Source organism: Rhinopithecus bieti, unplaced genomic scaffold (genome assembly GCF_001698545.2).
Source record: "Rhinopithecus bieti isolate Rb0 unplaced genomic scaffold, ASM169854v2 scaffold_15776, whole genome shotgun sequence".
Lineage (NCBI taxonomy): Eukaryota > Metazoa > Chordata > Mammalia > Primates > Cercopithecidae > Rhinopithecus > Rhinopithecus bieti.
Genome location: NW_016808836.1, coordinates 2412850 through 2439084, shown reverse-complemented (window position 1 = coordinate 2439084; position 26235 = coordinate 2412850). Strand labels below are relative to the sequence as shown.

The following is a 26235-nucleotide window of genomic DNA, read 5'->3' as shown; positions in this document are numbered from 1 at the left end:
TTGAGACAGAGTTTCACTCTTTTTGCCCAGGCTGGAGTGCAATGGCATGGTCTCGGCTCACTGCAACCTCTGCCTCCTTGGTTCAAGTGATTCTCCTGCCTCAACCTCTCGAGTAGCTGGGATTACAGGCACGTGTCACCATGCCTGGTTAATTTTGTATTTTTAGCAGAGATGGGGTTTCACCATGTTGGCCAGGTTGGTCTTGAACTCCTGACTTCAGGTGATCCACCCACCTTGGCCTCTCAAAGTGCTGAGATTACAGGAGTGAGTCACTGCGCCTGGTCAAGACATCCTTTTCTACACATTAGGTCGGCAAAAATGTAACACACTTATAGTATCTAATGCTGGCAAAGATCCTGGGAGACAGGCACACTCAGCCACTGTCAGTGGTGGTGTAAACTGGTAGAGCCTTTTTGGAAGGCAATTTGGCAGGTCTTTGCATCAAAATGCAAAACACACATCTGCTTGACCTAGCACTTGCACTTCTAGGAATATGACTAAAGAAATACTGTCATAGGCCAGGTGCAGTGGCTCATGCCTGTAATCTCAGCACTTCGGGAGCCCAAGGCAGGTGGGTCACAAGGTCAGGAGTTCAAGACCAGCCTGGCCAACATGGTAAAACCCCGTCTCTACTAAAAATACAAAAATTAGCTAGGTGTGGTAATGCATGCCTGTAATCCCAGCTTCTTGGGAGGCTGAGGCAGGAGAATTGCTTGAACTTGGGAGGCAGAGGTTGCAGTGAGCTGAGATTGTGCCACTTCAGCCTGGGTGACAGAGCAAGACTCCATCTTGAAAAAAAAATTAAAAATAATAATAAAAAATTTTTTAAAGAAGAAAAAAGAAATACTGGCACAGATGCACAAAGTTGTAGTCACAGCAGAGTTTGTAATGGGAAAAAAACTGGAAGCAACCTCAATGCCCATCAAGAGAGAAATGGTTAAGTCAGGTGCAGCAGCTCATGCCTGTAATCCCAGCTACTCAAGAGGTTGAGGTGGGAGGATTGCTTGAGCCCAGGAGATTGAAACCAGCCTGGGCAACATAGCTAGACCCCCTCTCTTGAAAAAAAAAAAAAAAAAACAGTAAAATGGTTAAACAAATCCAGACCAATATGGAATAATAGCCAAATGTTACTGTTAAGAAGAAAAAGCATGCGGGGTGCGGTGGCTCACGCCTGTAATCCTAGCACTTTAGGAGGCCGAGGCGAGTGAATCACCTGAGGTCAGGAGTTGGAGACCAGCCTGGTCAACATGGTGAAACCCCATCTCTACTAAAAATACAAAAAATTAGCCAGGCGTGATGGCAGACACTTGTAATCCCAGCTACTTGGGAGCCTGAGGCAGGAGAATCACTTGAATCCGGGAGGCAGAGGTTGCAGTGAGCTGAGATCATGCCACTGCACTCCAGCCTGGACAACAAGAGTGAAAGTCCATCTCAAAAAGGGAGGAGGGAGGAGGAGGAGGAGGAGGAGAAGGAGCAGCAGCAGCACAGCAGAAGCAGAATATAAATTTGTAGTGGATTGCACATGCATAAAAATTCCCTGGAGTAAACAAGAAGTTCATAACAGATGGTACTTACTGGGGGGATGAGAACTTAATGAATGGGGTACAGGGATGAAGGGGATGGATAATTTTCCCATGGGATTTCCCTAGAGGTTCTGATGTCTTAACCATGAAAATTTATTTATTCAAAAATTGAAATTAAACATGAAAAGCAAATAAAATAAAAACATTAAACATCCATATAGGTACACTTGTAAATGCACAGAAGGAGGTCTAGATGGATGCACACCAAATAATTGAGGCTCCCTCTGGGATGTGGGATTGCGAGGCAGATCGCAGTGAGACTTTACGTTCTACTGAAGACTGCTGGGTTAGTACAAATTTTCCCAAAAGAATGTATTTATATATTACCCTTGTAATTCTAAACAGATGGAGGAAAGCTAGAGAAGAAAACAAAATAACAATTAAAAAATTAAGTGGTAGCAGATTATGGCAAATGACTGCAAAACAAAACCCCAAACTCAAGAACCAAGGCAAGACTTCTTGTTTCAAGGTTCTGTAGTGCAGAGTTGTTGGTTTTGCCTGCCCAGAATCCATCCTCTCCTTCCAAATACATCAAAACTCACTCTCAGGTCCTGAGCTTCCTGAAGGGCAAATGAAACCTAGAGAGCCATGGGTAATCACATGACACAAGTGGGGCCCATCAGAACACTGAAAACACCCTGGTCATAAAGATTGGGTCAGAGACGAACATGTGACCTCAGATGGGCCAATGAAAACTCTTCCCACTTTTTCTTTTTTGGTAGAGGTAGGGTCTCACTATGTTGGCCAGGCTGGTCTCAAACTCCTGGCCTCAAGCAATCCCTCCCATCTTGGCCTCCTAAAGTGTGGGATTACAGGTGTGAGCCACTATGCCCAGTCACTGTCCCCACTTTTTCCAGGAAAGTGTGTGTGCACAGAAGAGATACTCTCTTTCCCATGGACTTCCTAAGTTGGGAGGAGATAGGTCAGGCATCCTGGGGTCATCCTGCCAACGTCTGCGACTCCCTGACAATGAGGCCAACACAGAAGAAAGTGGTGCTCAGAAATGAAGACAAGGAGATCTGTAAAGACATAATTTGAGTTACTGATCACCCCTCAGACCCTGAGCCAGCACCTTCATAAACTGAAGACATAATTTGTGAATTATGAAGACATAATTAGCCGAGATTGCGCCACTGCACTCCAGCCTGGGCAACAGAGTGAGACTCTGTGAAAGAAAGAAAGAAAAGAAAGAGAGAAAGAAGGAAAGAAAAAGAAAGAAAGGTGGAGTCCCTTGCCTTGAGTCACAATAGGGCAAGGACTGGGATGGTATAGCCCCTGAATCTGCACTCCTCTTCCAGGCCATGCTGAGCTGGATACAAAAACATGAGACAGAGAAGCAGAACACGGGGAGGAGGGTGTTTCCCTGGCCAGAGAAAGAGCTTTGCTTAGGGTGGGGTGGGCCTGGAAAAGTGTGGGGTCCCCAGGGACAGAGCCTCGCAGCTGCAAAGCCTCTAGTGCATTTTCTCAGATGGCAGGGGACCAGTCCCCCACCCCTCCAAGCAGGAGCCTGCAGCCGAGGCCGACCAGCTGGCCAGGTCCCTGAGGGCTGGGGAGCCGGGACTTGAGACTCCACCATCTGGCTTCTTGGTCAGGAAGCACAGCCTGGCAAGAGGCCCCAAGAGAGGATTCTGGGTCATGTGGCCAGGACCTGGGAGGTGGACTCCCAGGGAGCCTGCTGCAGCAGGTGTGGTGGGGGACAAGGGAGAGGACACAAGGAGGATATGAGGAATAAGGGAAGGAGGCAGAGACAGAGAAGTCAAAGAAAAAGAGACAGAGAGACTGGGGTGGTGGCTCACGCCTGTAATCCCAGCACTTTGGGAGACTGAGGTAGGCAGATCACCTGTGATCAGGAGTTCAAGACCAACCTGGCTAACATGGTGAAACCCTATCTCTACTAAAAATACAAAAATTAGCCGGGCATGGTGGCTCATGACTGTAATCCCAGCTACTCGGGAGGCTGAGGCAGGAGAATCTCTTGAACCTGGGAGGCAGAGGTTGCAGTGAGCTGAGATGGCGCCACTGCACTCCACCCTGGGTGACAGAGTAAGACTCTGTCTCAAAGTAAACAAATAGAGAGAAGGGAGTGAGAGAGTAGGACAGAGAGGGACACAGAGATGAGGACGGGAGGACAGAGAGAGGCAGCGATGAGAGGCAGAAACTAAGGGACACAGAAAGGCTAAGGGACAAGGACAGAGACACAGGCCTGGAGAGAGGCTGAGGGGGACAAATGGCTCACATAGCACACACCACTACACACCTCAGACCCCAAGCCAGCACCTCCCCCAGCCCAGCCTGGCCCCAGTGCCCTCAGGGTAGATGGGACAGCCAGGAAACGTGCCAGGCTGGATGGCAGCCGACCCCCCTCCTGTGTATGCCCGAGGGGATAGTGGGGCCTTGGCAGGTCCCTTCCCCAGTGGCAGCTCCTGAGAGGCAGCTGGGCTTCATCTGGGTGCCATGGCTCACACAGTCACTTCTTGCCTCGGGCTCCCTCTGCTGGGAAAAGGGTCAGGTAGTCTCGTGCTGGAGCCTGCCTCCGGTACCCATCACTGTGTGACCCCAGGGCCACTCCCTTGTCCCCTCTGGGCTTCAGCCTCTCCTTGAACAATGGGGACCCCCATCTCATGGTTTGCTGGGCTTGGTCGAGATTGAAACCCCTGTGGGGAGGGAAGAGCTAACTCTGTACTCTGGCTAAAGCAGGAGGCCCCAACTCCTTCCTCTAAAACCTAAATAGTACAAAAGAGGGTCAAAGATGGTCAAGCTCACCAGTTGCATTAGAAAAAAATGCAAATACACACACTGCAGTGAGGTACCACTTCCTAGCCATTGGACTGGGAAAGATCTAAAACGTCTGACAATACCAAGTGTTGGCAAGGATAAGAGGAAACAGGAGCTCATGTGGACTGCTGGGGAGAGAGCGCTCAGCCACAAAAGGACCTGGGCAGGCAATTTGGCAAAAGCAAGTGAGCTAAAGATGGTTCTAACTTTTAACACTATAAAAATATTTCATTTACCACCTTCAAATTACTTTTTTTTTTTTTTTGAGATGGGGGTCTCACTCTGTCTACCAGATTGGAGTGCAGTGACACGATCACAGCTCACTGCGGCTTCAACCTCCTAGACTCAAGTGATCCTCCCAATTCAGCCTTCTGAGTAGCTGGGACCACAGGCACGTGGATCTCGCTATGTGGCCCAGGCTGGTCTGGAACTCCTGGGCTTAAGCAATCCTCCTGCCTTGGCCTCCCAAATTACTGGGATTACAGGCATGAGTCACTGTGCCCAATCATCCATGTTGCCTTTTTAAAACGTGTTTTGGGGCCAGGTATAGTGGCTCATGCAAATAATCCTAGCACTTTGGGGGGCTAAGGCGGGAGGACTATTTGAGCCCAGGAGTCTGTGACCAGCCTGGGTAACATAGAGAGACCCTATCTATTAAGAAATAAAAATAAATTAAAATTAAAAAGCAGCATGGGGAGAGGTAAATGCCCCAAATGGAATATGAACAAAGACAAATGAAGTAACTGTGTATCACATAAGTAACATAACCAAAGTGAAGGTGAAAACTAGCTTTTGAAAACAGTAGAGTGATGATGATACGCTCTCAGATTTAGGACAGTTAAAATTAAAGACTGGCCAGGCATGGTGGTTCACGCCTATTATCCCAGTACTTTGGGAGGCCGAGGTGGGTGGATCACTTGAGGTCAGGAGTTCGGGACCAGCCTGGCCAACATGACGAAACCCCATCTCTACTAAAAATACAAAAATTAGTCAGGCATGGTGGCGGGTGCCTGTAATCCCAGCTACTCAGGAGGCTGAGGCAAGAGAATCACTTGAACCCAGGAGGCGGAGGTTGCAGTGAGCCAAGATCATGCCACTGCTCTCCAGTCTGGGCAACAGAGTGAGACTCCCTCTTAAAAAAAGAAAAATAAACTGAAGCACAGAGAGAAAAGTAACCTCCTTGGGCTACCCAGGTGATAAGGCACACAGCCAGGCCTTGACCCAGGCAGCCCAGCTCCAGTGTCCATGCCCTTCACTGTGCTGCTTCCCACACTTCCGCTATCCACCAGGGGGTGAGCATTGAGGTCCTTCCCATTGCAAGGAGAAGGCTTCCGAGGCTCAGAGGGAGAGACATAGGTAGCAGGTGGGGGAGCTGTGACTCAGAACCAGACCTGCTGGAGTCCTGAGTCTGTGCCTTCAGCCACTGCAATACACTGCTGGGGCAGAATTAGTAATCACTGCAAGATAATTATGAACCCTAGCAATAGACTGGGGCGGTGGCTTACGCCTGTAATCCCAGCACTTTGGGAGGCCAAGGTGAGCAGATTGCTTCAGCCTGGGAGCTTGAGACCCATAGTCCAAGCTTCTTCACCCTGCCCTGTGCAGGACTGACCTGCATGGACCAGCCCTCCTGTCCTCTGGCTCCCATGTGGGTTGGCCTCAAAAATGGCTTATAATTTTCAGTGCAAAATGGAAAACACAAGGTCCCTTGTTCAAATATTTATTAAGAATTTTGTCCAGGGGCAGTGCCTCACCCCTGTAATCCCAGCACTTTGGGAGACTAAGGCAGGAGGATAACTTGAGGCCAGGAGTTTGAGACCAGTCTGGGCAACATAGTGAGGCCCCCGTCTCTACAAAATAATACAAAAATTATCTGGGCATGGTGGCACACGCCTGTAGTCCCAGCTACTCAGGAGGCTGAGGTGAGAGGTTCACTTGAGCCCAGGAGTTCACGGCTGTAGTGAGCCATGATCATGCCATTGCACTTCAGCCTGGGCGACAGAGGGAGAAACTGTCTCCAAAACAAAAAAAATTCAAGACATCAATAGTAGGGCATTAAACCAAGCATGGAGCCCTGTGCCACTGCATGGGCAAACACCCACAAAGCCAGCCCTGGTTGGCATAGGGAAGCCCAGAGGAAAGTGAGTCTGGGGTATTATCTCCCTGGCTCTTCCCTGCTATGGTGCCATGGTCTGGCTGCTGTTCTTTTTTTTTTTTTTTTTTTTTTTTTTTGAGACAGAGTCTTACTGTGTCACCCAGGCTGGAGTGCGGTGGTGCAATCTTGCCTCACTGCAACCTCCACCTCACAAGTTCAAGTGATTCTCATGCCCCAGCCTCCCGAGTAGCTGGGATTACAGGCACGTTGCCACCACGCTCGGCTAATTTTTGTATTTTTAGTAGAGACGGGGTTTTGCCATGTTGCCCAGGTGGGTCTTGAATTCCTGACCTCAAGTGAGCCACCCGCCTTGGCCTCCAAAAGTGCTGGGATTACAGGTGTGAGCCACCGCGCCTGGCCATGGCTGCGTTCTTGACTAAGAGTCCCAGCTCCTGTCTCGAGACTCTCCCCTTCCAAGTTCCAATAACTTCTCCTTCCCTGCCTTCTCTGGCTAGGGGGGAGCAAAGGCTCCCCTCCATGAGTCCCACAGCCCTATATGCTTCCTGCAGCTTCCCATTCTCCACTCACACCTTTGTCAAGAAACTCAAGTTTTCTACAGGTGAGCCTGCCTTCTGTTTCTGGCTGCGACCCTAACAGTCAGATGCCCCTTTCTTGCAGGCTTACCACATCCTGGGCACTGTGCTAAATGGCTCCTTTCTGTGCACAACCCCACCTGGCCCTGGAAGACCTGCACTGATGATAGAGTCCTATTTAAGAGAGCGGACAGAGGCTCAGGGAGGGACTAAAGGTGGTATTGAATAGCCACTTGGTAGCCATGTGACCTCTGTGAGCCACGGATCCTTTCTGTGCTGTGGTTTTCTCCTGGGTAGGGGTAATAACAGGACCTCCCTCACGGGGCTGCTGGGGAAGACAGAGGAGTTAACGGTGCCCAGCACATTATGTACATCACCAGTTCTCAAACTGTGGCCAAGGAACCCCTGGGGATCCCTGAGATCTTTTCAAGGCATCTCCAAGGTTACAACTATTTTTATAAAAATGCTAAGATGTTATTTGCCTTCACCATTCTCATTCTCTCCCCAGCATGCAGCAGCATTTTTCAGAGACCTAATGACCTGTGCTAGTGAAATGGATTGAATACAGACACAGATGGGAGAAGCCAGCTCTCTTCTATTCTAGACATGAAAGAGAACTACAGGCTGGGTGCCATGGCTCATGCCTGTAATCCCAGCACTTTGGGAAGCCAAGGCAGCCAGATCACCTGAGGTCAGGAGTTCAAGACCAGCCTGGGCAACATGGTGAAACCCCATCTCTACTAAAAATACAAAAATTAGCCAGGTGTGGTGGCACAGGCCTGTAATCCCAGCTACTCCAGAGACTGAGGGAGGAGAATTGCTTGAACTCAGGAGGCGGAGGTTGCAGTGAGCCAAGATCACACCACTACACTCCAGCCTGGGCAACAGAGCCAGACTCTGTTTTAATTTTTTTTTTTTTTTTTTTTAGTTTAATAAATAGAGATAAAGCCTGGACAACATAGTGAGATTCTGTCTCTTAAAAAAAAATCAGTCAGGCATGGTGGTATGGGTCCGTAGTCCCAGCTGCTTGTGGGACTGAGGGAGGAACATCACTTGAGCCTCAGAGGTTGAGGCTGCAGTGAGCCGTGATCACACCACTGCACTCCAGCCTGCTGACAGAGTGAGATCCTGGCTCAAATAATGAAATAAAATAAAATAGAGACAGGCTCTTGCTCTGTTGCCCAGGCTAGTCTCAAACTCCTAGGTTCAAGCAATCCTCCTGCCTCGGCCTCCCAAAGTGCTGGGATACAGGCATGAGCCACTATGCCTGGCCTCAATTTTCATTTTTAATACAGTGAATGTCAATAGGTCTAACCCACACAGACAAAGCTTTCTGAGGATCTCAGTGCAGTTTAAGAGTGTAAGGGGGTCCTAGAAACCCAGACATTTGAGAACTGCTACTCTATATAAAGTAGTGACTTCATTGGCTGGGCATGGTGGCTCACGCCTGCAATCCCAGCACTTTGGGAGGCCAAGGTGGGTGAATCACCTGCAGTCAGGAGTTTGAGACCAGCCTGGCCAACATGGTGAAATCCCGTCTCTACTAAAAATACAAAAATTAGCTGGGCATGGTGGCACATGCCTGTAATCCCAGCTACTCAGGAGGCTGAGGCAGGAGAATTGCTTGAACCTGGGAGGTAGAGGTTGCAGTGAGCCGAGACTGCACCATTGCACTCCAGCCTGGGTGACAGCAAGACTCCAACGAAAGAAAAGAGAGAGAGAGAGAGAGAGAGAGAGAGGAAGGAAGGAAGGAAGGAAGGAAGGAAGGAAGGAAGGAAGGAAGCAAGCAAGCAAGCAAGGGGGGGAAGGGGAGGAGGAGGGGGAGAGAACGAACTGACCTCATTGGCCATCACATTCAGATCTGTTTGTCTTTTGTTTTTTTGTTTTTTTTTTTTTTTGAGATGGAGTCTCGCTCTGTCGCCCGCGCTGGAGTGCAGTGGCCGGATCTCAGCTCACTGCAAGCTCCGCCTCCCGGGTTTACGCCATTCTCCTGCCTCAGCCTCCCGAGTAGCTGGGACTACAGGCGCCCGCCACCAGGCCCGGCTAATTTTTTGTATTTTTTAGTAGAGACGGGGTTTCACAGTGTTAGCCAGGATGGTCTCGATCTCCTGACCTCGTGATCCACCCGTCTCAGCCTCCCAAAGTGCTGGGATTACAGGCTTGAGCCACCGCGCCCGGCCAAAGGCAATAACTTTTCATCCATTTTGCCCACTGCTATATCCCAACACCCAGAAAAGTGCCTGGCATATAGTAGGTACCTAATAATTATTTGCCACCGAGATGAATGAATAAATACTAATCAGCGTCATTATGCATTTCTTACTAGCCTTTTTTTTTTTTTGCCATACACTATGCCAAGCACTATACAACTACACAGGAAGTATATCAAAAAGGAGGAGTGAAGAGTCAAGGGCCCTGGATTGAAATCCAGGCTTTGCTATTTGCTACTCTGGACAAGTAAGTTCACTTCTCACCTCCTGGAACCTCAGTTTCCCATCAGTCAGTCAGGCATTGTTCCTGACAGGTAAAAGCAGGAGCGACGTGGGCCAGATACCATGGCTCACACCTGTAATCCCAGTACTTTGGAAGGCGAAGGCAGAAGAGTTTCTTGAGCCCAAGAGTTTGAGACTAACCTAGGCAATATGGTGAGACCCTGTCTCTATAAAAAGTTTAAAAAGATTATCCAGGTGTGGTGGTATGCACTTGTGATCTCAGCTACTTGGAAGGCTGAGGTGGGAGAATCACTTGAGCCCAAGAGTTTGAGGCTGCAATGAACTGAGATCACGTCACTACACTCCCACTTGGGTGACAGAGTGAGTTGCTATCTCAAAGAAAAAAAACAAACAACAACATCAACAACAACAACAAAAAAAAGAAAACCAAAGGCAAGAGCCATTACTCCTTGGGAGGTGAGAAGCAATGGCTACATTCACCTCTGGTCATTCCACGTGAACTGCTGTGTTACCAAGCATGGAGCTGCCAAGCTGGGAGCAGATACAAAGCAGATGCTGTGTCTGTTCTCTAAGAGTGCCCTGTTTCATAAAGGAGACACTGGTTATCTGTGTGTCCTTGGGCCAGGTGCCTTACTTTCTGTGCCTCAGTTTCCCCATTGGTAAAATGGGATAATAACAGTACCAATCTCCAGAAGTTGCTGGGAGGAGTCAGTGAGTGCTTGGCCCAGAGACCGGTAGAGGAATGCTAAATGAATGTCATTGTTATTCCATGCAAAGTCATTCCCCTACCCCTGGGTTTTGGTTTCTCCATTCAGGAAATGAGTGTCGGGGTCCTGTGAATCCTTTAGCATGCTAGTCATTTACCTACTGCTTTGTGGCTCTAGATTCTTCCTTTTCCCTTTGTACACCATACCTTAGGGGGTGGTGGCTGCTTCCAACAGTTATTACTAGCTGGATTACTTCAATATTCCCTTTCTACTCTTCTACAAGTTTGAAATAAATCCCTGTATTCAATCCCCTCCATTTGAAATACCTTGAGTGGGGCTGGATCCTGACCTGGCCCCCATGTGGCATAGCGAGCCCTCATCTGGGCCAGGAAGGCCATACCTGCAGCTTCTTGAGTTGACTGTTGACAGTGGCCAGGTCCCCTCCAGGGTCCACGTCTTGCAGCTGGCTCTCCATATGAAGGAGCTTCTTGTCCAGCTCAGCAAAGCTCTGCACCAGCTGGTCTGCTTTGCTGGCCTCAAAGAGCTGCCGTGCCTTGGCCTGGGTGGTGCTCTCCAGCTCCGCCCAGCACTGGCGGATCTCGCCCAGCTTCTTCCGCACAGAGGCCGCCAGTTCGGGCTTCTCCTGCATCAGTTGCTGGCCCTCCTGCCCCAAGTGGGTGGGTGGATGGCAGGAGATGGAGAAGAAAGATAGATGGTGGGGAGAATCAGAGAAGTGTGGGAGAGTGACAGGACACAGGGAAAGATGTGAAAAGAGAATCAGAGGCAGGGAGTTGGAGACACATAGGGAGAGAGAGACATGGGGGTGGATGCCGAGATAGGCCCAGAAATGGAAGGAACCAAGGAAGTGAGACAAGAAGAGAGAGACAGACAGACAGAGGTGAGGGGAGGGAGACAGAAAGATGGAGAGACAGACAGATGGACACAGAGACATGGGGAAGGAATCAGGGAGGACACACAGTCATAGAGTGATCAACAGAGAGACACGCACAGAAAATCAGAAGCATGGGAGAGGACCATAAGAAAGACAAGGATAGAAGGACAGACAGAGAGGAAAGAAAGACAGAGGAAGCCAGAGAGGCAGGGAGAGAATGAACTTCCATTAAACTCAAAGTCAAGAAGACTGCCTTCACCATAAGCCACCACTTATGAAACATCAATGACCAGTTAAGGGTTTAATGCCAACCTGGGTGCCTCTGTGTGAGTCAGAAGAGTGTGTATATCCAGGGCTGCAGGTCTAGGGGTTCAGCCAGAGTAGGGGGAAGTTCTGAGGGTTGAGGCTTGGAGCAAATATCTGCCTCAGTCCCTCCAAGAGTGAAGTCAAGATTCTTAGTGGCCCAGAGCTACTTAGGTAACATTAAGTATTAAAAGTAACAAGACCATAGTAATTACAGCTCCTAGGTAGGTGGCCTTGTGTTAAGCACTTTATGTGCACAGAGCCCAGGAAGTAGCTATATTTATTATTTCCCTAATTTTATAGAAGAGCAAACTGAGGCTCCAAGAGGTTAACACAATTACCTAAGGCCCCATAGCTGTTAACAGGCATAGACACAATTAGAACCCAGCACTGTAAGAATCCAAATTTTACTTTAACCCTAGGCTTCCCAGGGGCTGTCCCAGCCCATCTCCCCAACTTTCCATTTTAAATGCCCCAAATGGTATGGAAGGAATCTGGTAGAGGAGGTTATATGAAGAAGTGAAGTATTTAACAAACAGGAGGATACAGGCACCATTCAGAAGAGATGCTGGCCATTTTACAGATGAGCAAATTGAGGCTCAAAGAGGTTACATGAATCACTCAAAGCCACATAGCTAGGAGCAGATCTGGAGCTGATTTGAGTCAGTCCAGAGGTGTGAGACCAGCAGGATGGCAGCAGAGGGTGCAGCAGGTGAGATGTGGGCTCCCTGGAGGCCTCCTGCACCTGGCACAGGCAGAGGGGCCATCAGCTTCCTCACCCTCTCAATCTTCTCCAGCCACTCCTTATTCTGAGCCAGCTCGGCCATGAATGCCTGGTGCCGGAGCCATCTCTTATGCAGCTTGTGGCTGTCCTCCCGCGTGCCATCCCGCGCCATCAGCATCTTCTCATGGATCCAGCCATCCAGCTGTACAGAACAGGGTAGGAGGGCTCAGCCGGTCCCCTCAACCTGCCACAGCCCCCCATTCCCTTCAGGAAGTCCCAGGATCAGGACCTGGGCTGCTAGGGTGTATGGGTGGAACGAAGAGAAGATGAAGAAACCTTTGCAAGTGAGGCCTTTATGTTGGGGATGGGTGCAGCTCAAGCCCTTTCCTGGGTAGCGGATGGATGGAAGGGTCCCCAGAATGCCCAGTCCTTTGCCCCCCTGTCCTCTGTCTTGAGGGAAGCCCTCCTCAACTTCCCACAAGCCCCCAAGGCAGGACCAGTCAGCCCCTTAGACTTGGAGACAAATCATCCCCCCAAAACAAGCTCTCTAACCCAATTTAGCTAACTCCCAATTCATCCTCAGGACCACCCCTCACATAGCAACACTTAGACCCTTCATTCAATCTTAGTCACCCCCTAATAAGGACCAATTGAAAAGCCTCAACCCATTCCCAAGGGTATCCAATGAAGCCCCCATATCTAGCCCCAGTTCCTCCAGTATGGCCAGATCAATCCCCCAAACAATCTCCCAATGAAAGCTAACTCTAGCTGTCTCTAAACTAGCCCTCCAATCTGGAGTAGATCCATCCTCCACAATTGAGATCTAGCACCCCTAATGAGTACACAGGGGTCCCCAATTGTTTCCTTGGGACTCTAAGACCACAGATTCCCAAACCATGACCAGTTCTAGCCCTCAACCAAAACCAACCCCAGCCAAATGTGAAAAACAAAGCTGTGTTCTGGCTCTCCAAACCAGTCTACCCCAAAATCTAGCCACAGACTCGCCATCGTGGATCAGATCGAACCTCCCAAGCCAGCCAGCACCCCATTCTACAACTAAAGCCAGTTCTAGTCCTCCCACCCATCAACGAAACCAGTCACGCAAAACGCAAGCACCAAGAGTGGGCCCCTCTCACGGCACTGGGCAGGATCAATCACAGGCTGCTTTTTGAGCCTCCCCGCAACCCCCTCCAGTAAAAAACCAGACTTATCCCCCAAGCCAGAACTTCCCCACTCATGACCAAACCTAGCACCTGAAACAGTTTGCTCCTCCCCTTTCTCCTCCCCACTCCAGTCACAAGATCCTCCCTCCTCCCTCCTGCAAAAAGAAAAAAAACAAAACAAAACGGACTCCAGCTCAGCGGGGCCGGGAGGCAAACGCAGTCATAGCCAAGGACAAATCCCAGATCCCCAGCCGGTCAAACCCCAGCCCATGTTCCCCGAGCATGTGTTCCCTAGGGGTCCAGGACAGCATCACACTCCTTCATACACACACTAGAACCAAGTCCAATGTTGAACCCCCCAACTCAATTCACAGGTTCCCGATGCGTAGGGAAGAGTCCAACGGCAACCACAGCCCGCAGTGAAAGCAGACCCCTTAAAGAGATGGTACCCCATCCTCAAAGTAAAGCCCCCTCAAAAGTGATTCATTCATTATGGAAGGCAAAACCAGACTATCCAACAACCCAGGAAAAGCCCCACAAAGTCAGAGCCCCCTATACCCAAAGAAAATCCAAGACCCTTCATCATCCAAGCCCCACAAAAGTGATTCACCTCCATCATCCAAAGCTAATACAGATCCCCCAAAACAAGAAAGAAACCCCCCAAAAGGTTGAGAAGCCCCCAACCCCAGGGCAAATCTTAGATGTCCCATTACCCGGAGAAGAGCCCCCCCTAGAGAGGCTGAGACGCCCTGAACCCTCAGGGCAAATCCAGATTACCCTAGAAGTGGTCTTAGAAGTCCTCCCGCTTCGCTCCCCTCCCCTGGGGGCCGGCCCCTCAGTCTCGCCCGCGCCAGCACCGCGGACAGCTCCCGGCATCCTTGTCCCTCCCCCAGGGCGGGGGTCCGGGAGCCTGCCCGGCCCGCCCCTCCGCCCCTCCCTCCGCGGCCACGGGCGGCGGGCACGCGCCTGACCCCTCCCCTGCGTGTCGCGGGGTGCGCGCCAAACCCTCCCCTGGGGCCCCGAGTACTGAAGGCGGCATGCTTGGCGGGGCGTCCTGCGGCGGGGGGGGCGCTCGCCCCTCACTCGACGGTAGCGGCAGCGGCGGCTACTGCTGAGGCTCCGGCGGCGCGCGCCCTTCCCCTCGCCCCCGGCCGCGGCCCGCGCCGCCCGCGCGTGCGCCCCTGCCTGTCCCTGCCCGCTCTGCGGGGCCCAGGTGGGGGTGAGGAGGAACCACATCTTCCAAGGGCTTTTGGGTGGGGGGTTCTGGTTGCATCTCAGATGATTGCTACCTGGTCCAACAACCCCCCCACCCCCCCTGTCTCATGAGGGATGAGGGGGTGCTTCTTCTGGACCAATCAAATGCAGGGAGGGGGCGCCTGGGGCTTGGACTGCCTCACTATGGAGTGATTTGGGGAGGGCCTGGCGTGGGGCTCCTGACCATTTCTCTGTGGTAAGAAGCTCGGGCTCTGGCACCAACATGTGGACAGCGATATGGGGAGGGCGACCTGGATATCTCTTCCAAATCTCCCCATCTTCCCAGCGATGGGGAACAGGGTTCCTCCATGGATCAAGTCAGGGCCTACCCCAGGTTATGGGGAGGGAGGAGGGTATGAGGGCCTTGTTTATTTCGTATGCGAGAGAACAATCTCCATGGGCTTTCAACGTAGCGGGAGAGGGTCGAATCATCTCTAATTGAGGGCTTGAGAGGTTTAGGGGTTAGACTGGTTCCTGAACCAGCTTGGTTGGAGAACTAGATACGGAGGTGATGATGAGGGAGGGATGACCTGAGTTCACACAGATGTGAGGGTGCTCGAGGCCAGGCTATCTCTGTTTAGGGTTTAGGAAATGTTTACTGGGCCTCTTTTATGTGGGCCAGTCTAGAATGGTTTTATGGAATTGCAGGGAAGGAGGGAGGAACAGCAGGTCTCTGAACGTCACTATATAGGAAGCGGGCTGGACATTCGGATTAGGGAGATCGTCCTAATGGTGCGACATCCTTAGGAAGGGGACTTAACTATGACACATTTAAGCGGCGAGGGCTTGGTTCAGCATCGCTGGCTGCAGGAGGGGCGCAGGCCGCTGGCCCCCCCTCCAGGGCTCAACCCTATCCCATCGCCGCCCCGCCCCTCTCCTGGTACAGCGATCTCACAAATCTCAGGAGAGAAAGGGTGAGATCAGGTGCGCGTCCCGCGGGAGTAGCGCGGACCAGCGCGGTTGCAGGGCGCCCGGGGCCCTCCTCCTCCGGAGTCGGACGTCGTGGCGGGCAGGGCCTCGGGCATGCGCGACTGATCCCGGCTCCGCGCGGCTCCTGGCGGCCTAGAGCGACATCGGCTCCGGAATTAGCGGGGCGTCCCACCTCCACCTCGGCGGAGGTCACTTTCCCCCAACTAAAGGGTGGTGTTCTCCGTCCCGCAACCTGGAGTTCCTACCTCATGCACGTCTCGGAGGAAGGTGTGCAACTCAGTTGGGGGGTTTTTTTCCCCAAAAATGTAGCTTTTGCATCCTTGCTGGGCCCGTAACTGGTTTTCTTGGTTCCTGGGGTGGGAGATAAGGGCTGGGGAAAGGTCCGGGGTTTAGCGGGGAGCCTGCGCTGGATCGTGAGGGCATTGGGTTGGGTAGGGGAAGAAAAGGGCGTGGAAAATGTAGAAAGAGATGAGGATCGTGGGCAAAGCCAGCGGGGACAGGGCTGGGAAGGGCGGGAGAGAGGACAGAGGGAGAGAAACGGAGAGGGAGAGACAGGCCTTAGAAAGAAAAGAGATATAGATGCAGAGAAAAGGCAATTCTAGAGAGAAGATAACAGAAACAAAGACAGCATACCCGGGACAAAAACAACAACAAACGAGAAAGTGAGAGGGCACCGAAAGAAGGAGAGAGAGAGAGAGAAGACAGTAAGACAGACGAAAAGAGATGGGTAAGGCAGAGCCAGAAAGATACTCAGGGGCAGCAGATGAGGAAAGAGGAAGCACGAGAGAGGGAAAGTGACAGAAGGAGTCGTCAGGGATAGCCAGAAAAGAGGACAGGCCGAGGAAGTGGCAATTCACTAGGAAAGGCAGCCACAGACACAGAAGACCAGGGGGCACAGAGTGCGAGGAGGAAGAGAGGAGCGTGGAGAGATACAGCAGAGTCGCAGAGAAGCTGAAGTGGGCGTGCCTGGGGGCAGAGCCAGGCCCTTGGCCTGACTGAACTGACCAGGCTGGACCCAGGCCACACCACCCTGGAGTCAGCTGGGACCATGGGCCCCGGGCAGTCTGGCCTCCCGCCCACAGTACAAGGCAAAGTGCCCAAGAGGCCTAGTGGATGGGGCTGGGGCATCCCACATGGGCTCCCATGCATCCCTGTCCTGTTGCTGTCTGTCTCCCCTAGGAAGAGAGAGAGAATGAGACTGTCCTCCCAGGGTCCCCCTGAGAGTCCTTAGAGTCTTTTTTTTTTTTTTTTTTTTTTTTTTTTTGAGATGGAGTCTCGCTCCATCGCCCAGGCTGGAGTGCATGATCTCAGCTCACTCCAACCTCACCTCCCAGGTTCAGGTGATTCTCCTGCCTCGGCCTCCCAAGTAGCTGGGGTTACAGGTGCCCATCACCAGGCCTGGCTAATTTTTGTATTTTTAGTAGTGACAGGGTTTCGCCATGTTGGCCAGGCTGGTTTCGAACTCCTGACCTCAAGTGATCTGCCTGCCTTGGTCTTCCAAAGTGCTGGGATGAGAGTGAGCCCCTGCACTTGGCCAATCTCAGAGGCCTTTCTGACCTTCCAGTCCCCACCCCCCCACCTTCCAAACTCTTATCCTCCTCGCACTCTTCCCCCTCACTGTGTGATAACTGCACTGGCCTTCTCACTGTGCCTCGAGCAAGCCTCAGGCCCTTGGCACTGGCTGTTCCCTCTGTCAGGAATGCTTCTTCCCCCAGTGTCTACTCAAAGATCACCTTCTTCACGAGGTCCCTCCTGACCACTCCCCAACACTTGCTAGCTTTCTTTCCTTCTTTAATTTTCTCCTTCGCACTTAACACAATCTAACACATGCTATATGTTACTTATTTATCTTGTCTGTCTCCCATGCTAGGATATGTCATTTCCATGAGGGCAGGGATTTTTGTCTGTTTTGTTCCTAGATGTATCCCCAATGCCTAGGAAAAGGGCTTGGCACACAGTGCACGCTCGATATATTTTTGTTAAATGAATGAATGCAAGAAACACAGTGGCAGACAGAAAAAGAGATGGGAGAAACAAAAGTACAGTGTCTGTGAAAGAGGCAAAAAGACAGACAGGGCTATAGAGGTGCAGATGGAGGGAGAGAAAAACAGACAGGGAGCAGGAAACAGAGATACAGAAATAGATGGATAGATGGAGGCAAAGAGACAAAGTGTATAGGAGACAGTTCCAGAGGCAGAACCAGAGAGAAGGAACAGGAAGGGCCTGAGACAAGCAAGTGAAGCACTCACTGCCTCCTGCTTAACTTAGCTCAGGAGCCAGGAGAGACAAAATGCCTCTGAAATTGAGCTGAAATCAATCCCTCTAGGCCTTCAGCAGCCAAACTGTCAAGCATCAGTCTTAGAGATGAGGAAGACCCTGAGTCTCCATGAGGGTAAAAGAACAACAGACTGGGCATGGTAGCTCATGCCTGTAATCCAAGCACTTTGGGAGGCCAAAGTAGGAGGATTGCTTGAGCCCAGGAGTTTGAGACCACTCTGGGCAATATAGTGAGACCTCATCTCTACAAAAAAAAAAGAATTAAAAATTAGCCGAGCAAGGTGGCACACACTTGCAGTCCCAGCTACTCAGGAGGCTGAGGCAGGAGGATTGTTTGAGCCCAGGAGGTTGAGGCTGCCGTGAGCAGTGCTCGCACCACTGCACTCCAGCCTGGGCAACAAAGCAAGACCCTGTCTTTAAAAAAAAAAAGAAAGAAAAGAAAGCAACAGGATTCAAATCCAGGCTGTGGCACTTCCTGGCCATGACTCTGGGCAAGTCAGTTTCCCTCTCTGAGCCTCACATGCAAAATGCAGAAAAGAACAGCACCTAGCGGCTGGGCACGGTGGCTCACACCTGTAATCCCGCACTTTGGGAGGCCAAGGCAGGTGGATCACTTGGAGTCAGGAGTTTGAGACCAGCCTGGCCAACATGGTGAAACCCTGTCTCTACCAAAAATACAAAAATTAGCTGAACATGGTGGCTCTTGCCTGTGATCCCAGTACTCAGGAGGCTGAAGCTGGAGAATTGCTTGAACTCAGGAGGCAGAGGTTGCAGTGAGGCAAGATTGCCCGACAACACTCCAGCCTGGGTGACAGAGTGAGACTCCATCTCAAAAAAAAAAAAAAAAATAGAACAGCATCTCACACACAGTTTCCAGCTGAGGGGCCAGGCAAGCCGAAGCTCTAAGTGACTTGCCCTGAATATCATAGTTTGAGGGGGAAGCCAGGTCTAAGACCCCCAGGGCCCCAGTCCCCAGCTCTGTATGGCTTTGCCCCCTTGTGGATGTAGAAACCCCTCCCACTCCTCCCACAGGGTGGGAAATGTGCCCCCAGATAAATAAATGACTGGGATGGTGGGGAGGCGCAGCGATTAGTCCATCTTAATACCTCTGTGTTCACACCTCACCCACCACAAGCCTGGGGCAAATGCCACATCTCCCTTAGCCCCTGCACGTCTCCCATCTGGGCCCTGACCTTTCTGCCTGGGCTTCCTCCGTCCCAGCCCCGAGCATTCTGGGCCATCCTTGTCAGATAACGTTTGAGCTCTGTGAAGCAGGAATCATATTCTATCCTGGTCATCTCTGTGACCAAACCCCACTCTGTACCGAGCACAGGCTCAGTACATGTTTAATTGACTGGAGAATGAGTGAATAAACAATAACGGTGAAAGGAGCAATTAATGAATGACTGAAAAGAAATGAATGAGTGAATCATGGAATGAACTATCCTCCGGGCTCCTCCTCCTCGTTTTGCTGAGCCTGGCATGCAGCAGATGCTCAAGAAATGTGGAACAGGCCGGGCTCAGTGGCTCACATCTGTAGTCCAGCTACTCAGGAGGCTGAGGCAGGAGAGTTGGTCGAGCCTAGGAGCTCCAGGCTGCAGTGAGCTATGACTGCACCACTGCACTCCAGCCTGGGCAACAGAGTAAGATCCCTGTCTCAAAAAAAAAAAAAAAAAAAAAAAAAAGGTGGGACAAAGGAAGGAAGGATCCAGGCCTGGATGGAAAAGGGGGCACTAAATGATGAGTTTGCATCCTCAAGAACAGAATTTCCATAAAAGTTTCTTTGAGAAACTTGCAGCCTTGTCCCAGATAAATCTAAGGAAAGGATGTCTGAGCCCTAAACAGAAAATGGGTAGCGGTCTTGGGGCTGGAGGTGGCACAGTGAAGTGACCAGGGATGCTTTCTGTCAGAAGATGGGAAGACAGAAGGAGGGGTACTGGGTCCTTTTCTGGCCTGGATCATGCCAGAGAGAGCCAGAGAGCTTGAGCGGAGAAATTTAGGGTCACCAGGAGGAGCAGAAACAGCTCTAATGATGGACAGAACTGGGTCTGGAAGATGAGAAGGGATTTCCCATGATGGCTGGAGGTGGTGGTGCTGTTTTGTTCAGGGCCTACCTACAATAGTGCCTGGCACACAGCAGATGCTCAATAAATGTCTTCGCTTGATTAGTGCAAGGACAGACAAGAGAGTGGTGGCAAGAGACAGATGGTGACAGAAGCAGAGAACAACGAGGTTCAAGAGATGAGAGAGACAGAGAGACACACAGACACTCACTCTGCATGCTTCTGAGAGTAGCTGGGGCCAGGCAGAGGTGCTTACACAAAATATTTGACAACCAGCCTGGCAGGGGACACTGTCCCATCTGGAAAGCTGGAGCACACCTGTGCCTGGCCTCTAGCTGCTGGATCTGGGGAGTTCTGGGAGTTCCCAAGGAGGCTGCAGAAGAGCAGGAGGGATAATGGGGCATCTAGGGAAGTAAGTTAACCTTTTTTTTTTTTTTTGGAGTGGAGACAGAGTCTTGCTCTATCATCCAGGCTGGAGTGCAGTGGTATGATCACAGTTCATTGCTGTCTCAGTCTCCCAGACTCAAGCAATCCTCCCATCTCAGCCTCAAGAGTAGCTGGGACTACAGGCACACATCACCACACCCAGTTATCTTTTTTTTTTTTTTTTTAATTTTAGAGAAGGGGTCTCACTGTGTTGCCCAGGCTGGTCTGGAACTCTTGGGCTCAAGTAGTCCTCCCGTCTCAGCCTACCAAAGTGCTGGGATTACAGCTATGAGTCACTGCACCCAGCCTAACATTTTAACAACAGGACCAGCTATCGCACGCTGAGGGCAAGCTTGAGGAAGAAACCTTTCATTGCATATCCTTCTGTATCTTTTGCGTTGACAGCCTCAGGTTACCTTTTCACAATATATCCACTTAAGGCCAGGTGCAGTGGCTCATGCCTCTAATCACAGCACTTTGGGAGGCCGAGGCAGGTGAATTACCTGAGGTCACGAGTTCAAGACCAGCCTGGCCAACATGGTGAAAGCGTGTCTCTACTAAAAATACAAAAATTAGCCAGGCATGGTGGCTTATGCCTGTAGTCCCAGCTACTCAGGAGGCTGAGGCAGGAGAATCACTTGAACCCAGGAGGTGAGGGTTGCAGTGAGCTGAGATCGTGCCACTGCACTCCAGCCTGGACAACAGAGCGAGACCCTATCTCAAAAAAAAAAAAAATCCACTTAAATCTAAGACAACATGAAATTAAATAGAAATAGGAAAGGGCCACAGAGAAGCAGAAATCGTGATGAAAGGAGTGGGACCCTGGCCTCCCACACCACTCCCCTGTGCTGGGCCCCATCTTCTGCCCCCTCCCTGGGGTGGACGGGTCTGGGAGACCTACTTCTCCAGCAGCCGAGTCACAGCCTCCTGAGCCTGCTCCCCATAGATGTTGCCCTGCCTCAGCAGGCCCTCCGCAGCCTGCACGGCCACCTGCATCTTTTGCTGGTTCAGCTCCATGGTGGTGAGAAAATCCCGGTGCTGTTTCAACGCCTCCTCCACCGATTCCACTGTGCCCGGGAGCTCCGCACCAGACAGCGCCATCTCCTGGGGAGGAGGGAGCATGGTGCAAAGGTCAGCCTCATTCCATTCCAGGACCTGGGAGAGGCTGCCAGCCTGGCTTGTCACCACTATCCGCAACCTTGCAAGCATCGAACATTGCAGTTGTGGTCCCACCTCAGGGCCGTTGTCCATGCTGGTGTCTCTGCCTGGCGGTCTGTCCCTCCAGATACCCCCATGGCTGGCTCTTTCACTTTCTTCAGGTCTCTGATCACCCTGCCAAAAATATCAACTCCCACCCCAGCCCTATCCCACTATCCTCCTGTATTATTTCTTTTTGTCGGGGGAGGGAGCCGACGGAGACTCACTCTGTTGCCCAGGCTGGAGTGCAGTGGTGCAACCCAGTTCACTGCAACCTCCACCTCCTGGGTTCAAGTGATTCTCCTCCCTCAGTCTCCCAAGTATCTGGGATTACAGGTGCATACCACCAAGCCTAGCTAATTTTTTGTATTTTTGGTAGAGACGGGCTTTCACCATGTTGGCCAGGCTGGTCTCAAACTCCTGACCTCAGGTGATCCGCCTGCCTTGGACTCCCAAAGTGCTTGGATTACTGGCGTGAGCCACCGCACCTGGCCAACCCTCCTGTATTATTTCTCATAGCATATACCTGGCAATATTAGCAATGCATTAACTTGTTTACTCTCTCCTCTCCCACATACTAGAATGTCAACCACATGAGGGCAGGATTCTGTATTTTGTTGCCTGAGGTGTGCTCTGCCCCAAAATAGTGCCCAGCACAGGGGAGGCACTCAGTAAATATTTGCTTAATATGAAGACTGAAGCCTGGGTATGGTGGATTATGTCTATAATCCCAGAACTTTGGGAGGCCGAGGCGGGAGGATCACTTGAACCCAGGAGTTCGAGACCAGCCTGGGCAACATGGTGAAACCCCATCTCTACTAAAAATACAAAAAATTAACCAGGCGTGGTGGCACGTGCCTGTAGTCCCAGCTACTTGGGGGGCTGAGGTGGGAGGATTGCTTAAGCCCCATAGGTCAAGGCTGCAGTGAGCCGTGATCGTGCCACTGCACTCAGGCCTGGGTGACAGAGTGAGGTCCTGTCTCAAAAAAAGAAGACAACTAAACTGGGTACTGTGTGACCTCAAGGAAGTTATTTTCCCTCTGGGGTTAGTTTCCTAACTGGTCAAATGGGTGGGTCAGGGCCGGGCACAGTGGCTCACACCTGTAATCCCAGCACTTTGGGAGGCCAAAGCAGGGGGATTGTTTGAGCCCAGGAGTTGGAGATCAGCCTGGGCAGCACAGAAAGATCCTGTCCCTCTTTTTTTTTTTTTTGAGACTGACCACTCTGTAGTCCCCAGGCTAGGGTGCAGTGCACGATCTTTGGGCTTACTGCCCAAGCTCTTGCCCTTCCAGGGTTCAACGCCATTCCTCTACCTCAGCCTCCCCGAGGTAAGCTGGACCTACCAGCATCCTGCCACCACACCCCAGCCAATTTTTTTTTTTTTTTTTTTTTTTTTTAGTAGGAAAGGATTCAACCATGTAGCCAGGGATGGTCCCTCGATCTCCTGAACCTCTGATCCCCCACCCTTGGCCCTCCCAAAGTAGTGCTGGGATTACAGGCGTGAGCCACCACGCCCGGCCCCTGTCTCTATTCTTTAAATGGGTGGGTCAGAAAGGGTCTCTCAAGGCCACTCATTTCAGCTCCATATTTAGTAATCTTATGATTCAGGGGCTCTCTGTCCTTTCTCCCCTACTCCCTAGATCAGAATTTCCCAAGCCTTGGGCCACAGAGGGGTACTAGTCCATAGCCTGTTAAAAACTGGGCTGCATAGAAGGAGGTGGGCGGGCAAGTGAGCATTACTGTCTAAGCTCCGCCTCCTGTCAGATCAGCAGCAGCTTTACATTCTCATACGAGGGCAAACCCTATTGTGAACTGCACATGGGGGGGATCCAGGTTGCACGCCCCTTATGAGAATCTAATGCCTGATGATCTGTCGCTGCCTCCCATCACCCCTAGATGTCACTAGATGGGACCGTCTAGTTGCAGGAAAACAAGCTCAGGACTCCCACTGATTCTACATTATAGTGAGTTGTATAATTATTTCATTACATGTTATAATGTAATAACAATAGAAATAAAGCACACAATAAATGTAATTTGCTTAAATCATCCTGAAAACATTCCTCCTTCCTCCACCAGTTTGTGGAAAAATTGTCTTCCAGGAAACCGGTCCTTGGTACCAAAAAGATTAGGGAGCGCAGTGGCTCATGTCTGTAATCCCAACACTTTGGGAGGCCAAGGCAGGTGGATCATGAGGTCAAGATACCGAGACCATCCTCGCCAACATGGTGAAACCCCATCTCTACTAAAAACACAAAATTACAAAAACACAAAAATTAGCTGGGCATGGTGGCTCACGCCTGTAGTCCCAGCTACTTGGGAGGCTGAGGCAAGAGAATCATTTGAACCCAGGAGGCTAAGGTTTCAGTGAGCTGAGATCATGCCACTGCCCTCCAGCCTAGCTACAGAGTGAGACTCTATCTAAAAAAAAAAAAAAGATTGGGGAGCACTGCTGTAGATAATCCTCAAACTGGGTCAGCATCCTTTAGATAACCAGTATAGGCAGGCACCCTTTCTAAGATGGTCCCCAAACACTGGAAGCTACTCTTGGACAATCTGAAAACTGGCTGTTTCATCTTGCCAAAATTCTCAAACTTGGTTCCCATCCCAGAGCGATCTCCAAACTGGATTGGCTGCCCCGAGATAACCACTGCACTTGGTTCCTCATGCCACAAACACAGTTATTCTCTCCAGAGAATCCATAGTTGTCATCCCCAGAAATGAAGATATTGTGCTAATTTAGGCATCCACACCATGTAATCCACAATCACTGACTGACTCCAATAACCCCTCAGCCTGTTACCTACCTCCATAATCCTAATCCTTTGTTATCCATACCAAGATCTTTGAACCCCATTTAACCATCAATCAACCTCATAGTCTTATTTCCTTTCAGATAATCCACGAACCCAGGAAGCCACTCCAATAAATATCCACGTGCATTACTTACTCGGAATAGCCCACAAACTGTCACCTGTAATAAGACACCAACCTACCCCACTCATGATACTCCTCAAATTCTGTTACATACACGCTTCCACACACACTGGATGATCCACAAACTCAGTTACCCATTCCGGATGTTCTCTCAACTCCTACCCACTTCAGAACCCAGTGGTCCCAGCAAACACCCTCCTCCCCACCCCCGCATTTCGCTGTCCCTGCAATCCCCCGCGGTCTCGGACTCTCCCTCTCCGAAATGTACACCCCGAGTGGGCACCTGGTTACGCAGCACCACGAGCGCCTGGCGTAGATCCCGCAGGAAGAGCTGGTAGATGTGCGCCTGGACCAGCGCCTCCCTGCGCGCCTCCCACAAGCCGAGCAGTTTATGCCAGCCAAGTTCGAGGTGTGGCAGCCACTCGTCTAGTGCCAGGCCCGGGCCCAGCTCTGCGCCGTCGGCGGCCAGCAGCGCCTCGCTGGCCGCCACGATGCGAGCATAGTCTTCCTCGCGCTGGTCCACCTCCTCCTTGAGCGCAGCGTGGCGCGCCAGCAGCGCGTCCGCCTCTTCTAGGCTGTTGGGCAGGGGACCCTCGCTGCCGCCCGCCGCTTCCTGGGCGCGCACGAGCCAGTCCAGGAAAGCGTCGAGGTCATGTAGGAAGCGCTGCAGGCGCCCTGCTGCAGCCACCGCCTCGCCGCAGGCCTGAGCCGCGCTGGCTAGCGCGCCCCACTCGGCGCCCAGCTCCTCCGCGCCCTGGTGCAGCCGCGCCGCCTGCGCCGGGAAGCGCGCGGCCAGCAGGGCTGCCTCCTCCAGAAGGGCCGCCTGGCGTGGCTCCAGCGCCTGCAGAGCGGCCTCTAGGCCGCTAAGACGCCACTGCAGGGCGCCGCCGGCGCGGGGCGCGCTCTCCACAGCTCGCCGTTTCTCACGCACCTGGGCGCGCACCTCCGCCACCTCCAGCACGTGGTTCTCCACCAGCAGCACCGCGCTCATTTCTTCTTTGCGCTGTTCCACTAGCTCCACGATGCGGTTCCACCTGCCCAGGAGAAAAAGAGTGACTTGAGGAGGACAGGGACTCCTCTTGGGCGCGGAGGGCCCGCCGACGCAGGGTAGAATCCAGGCCCCAAGCCACCCAGCCATTGTGTGACCTCAGTTTCCCCAGTTTCTGCCGGTGTAAAATGGAACCCTACCCAGCACTTTTGCTTAGGGCAGCCGTTCTCAACATGTAATCTGATCGAGGACAAAACAATCTTCATAAAAATGTGTTAAGACGCCATTTGCTTTTTCACTCTCATTCTTTCCCGAGAGTTCAGTGGAGTTTTCCAGAGGCGGCAGGAGAGGCTGAGTGCAGAAGCCGACTCTGACTTAAGAGAAGCCCAGCTGCCATCTCTTAAACCAGACTTTAAAGAGATTTACAAAGGTACGAAATAATGCCATTCTTAGTACATTTTTTGTTATGAAAAGTTTTTTTTTTATAAAAATATGTTAGTTGCCCGGGCGTGGTGGCTCACGCCTGTAATCCCAGCACTTTGGGAGGCCGAGGCGGGCGAATCACGAGGTCAGGAGATCGAGACCATCCTGGCTAACATGGTGAAACCCCATCTCTACTAAAAATACAAAAAAAATTAGCCAGGCGTGGTGGCGGGCGCCTGTAGTCCCAGCTACTCGGGAGGCTGAGGCAGAAGAATGGCGTGAACCCAGGAGGCGGAGCTTACAGTGAGTCAAGATGGGGCCACTGCACTCCAGCCTGGGCGACAGAGCGAGACTATATCTCTAAATAAATAAATATAAAAATATGTTAGTTATATTAACATATTAGATATTTAGATTTTTTAAAAAATTTTAAGACCTGAGATATCACTATG

The 26235-nt window shown here is 51.4% G+C and overlaps 1 protein-coding gene across 1 annotated transcript in view; it reads right to left on the bottom strand.

The window, feature by feature from the left end:
- The window catches only part of SPTBN4 (spectrin beta, non-erythrocytic 4), a 114870-nt gene that overhangs the window by 30800 nt on the left and 57835 nt on the right, over positions 1 to 26235 (bottom strand). Inside the window, 5 exon segments of the mRNA XM_017887463.1 lie at positions 10607 to 10870; positions 12181 to 12327; positions 15718 to 15823; positions 21140 to 21342; positions 24656 to 25406. Of these exon segments, the coding sequence (XP_017742952.1) occupies positions 10607 to 10870; positions 12181 to 12327; positions 15718 to 15823; positions 21140 to 21342; positions 24656 to 25406 (1471 nt within the window).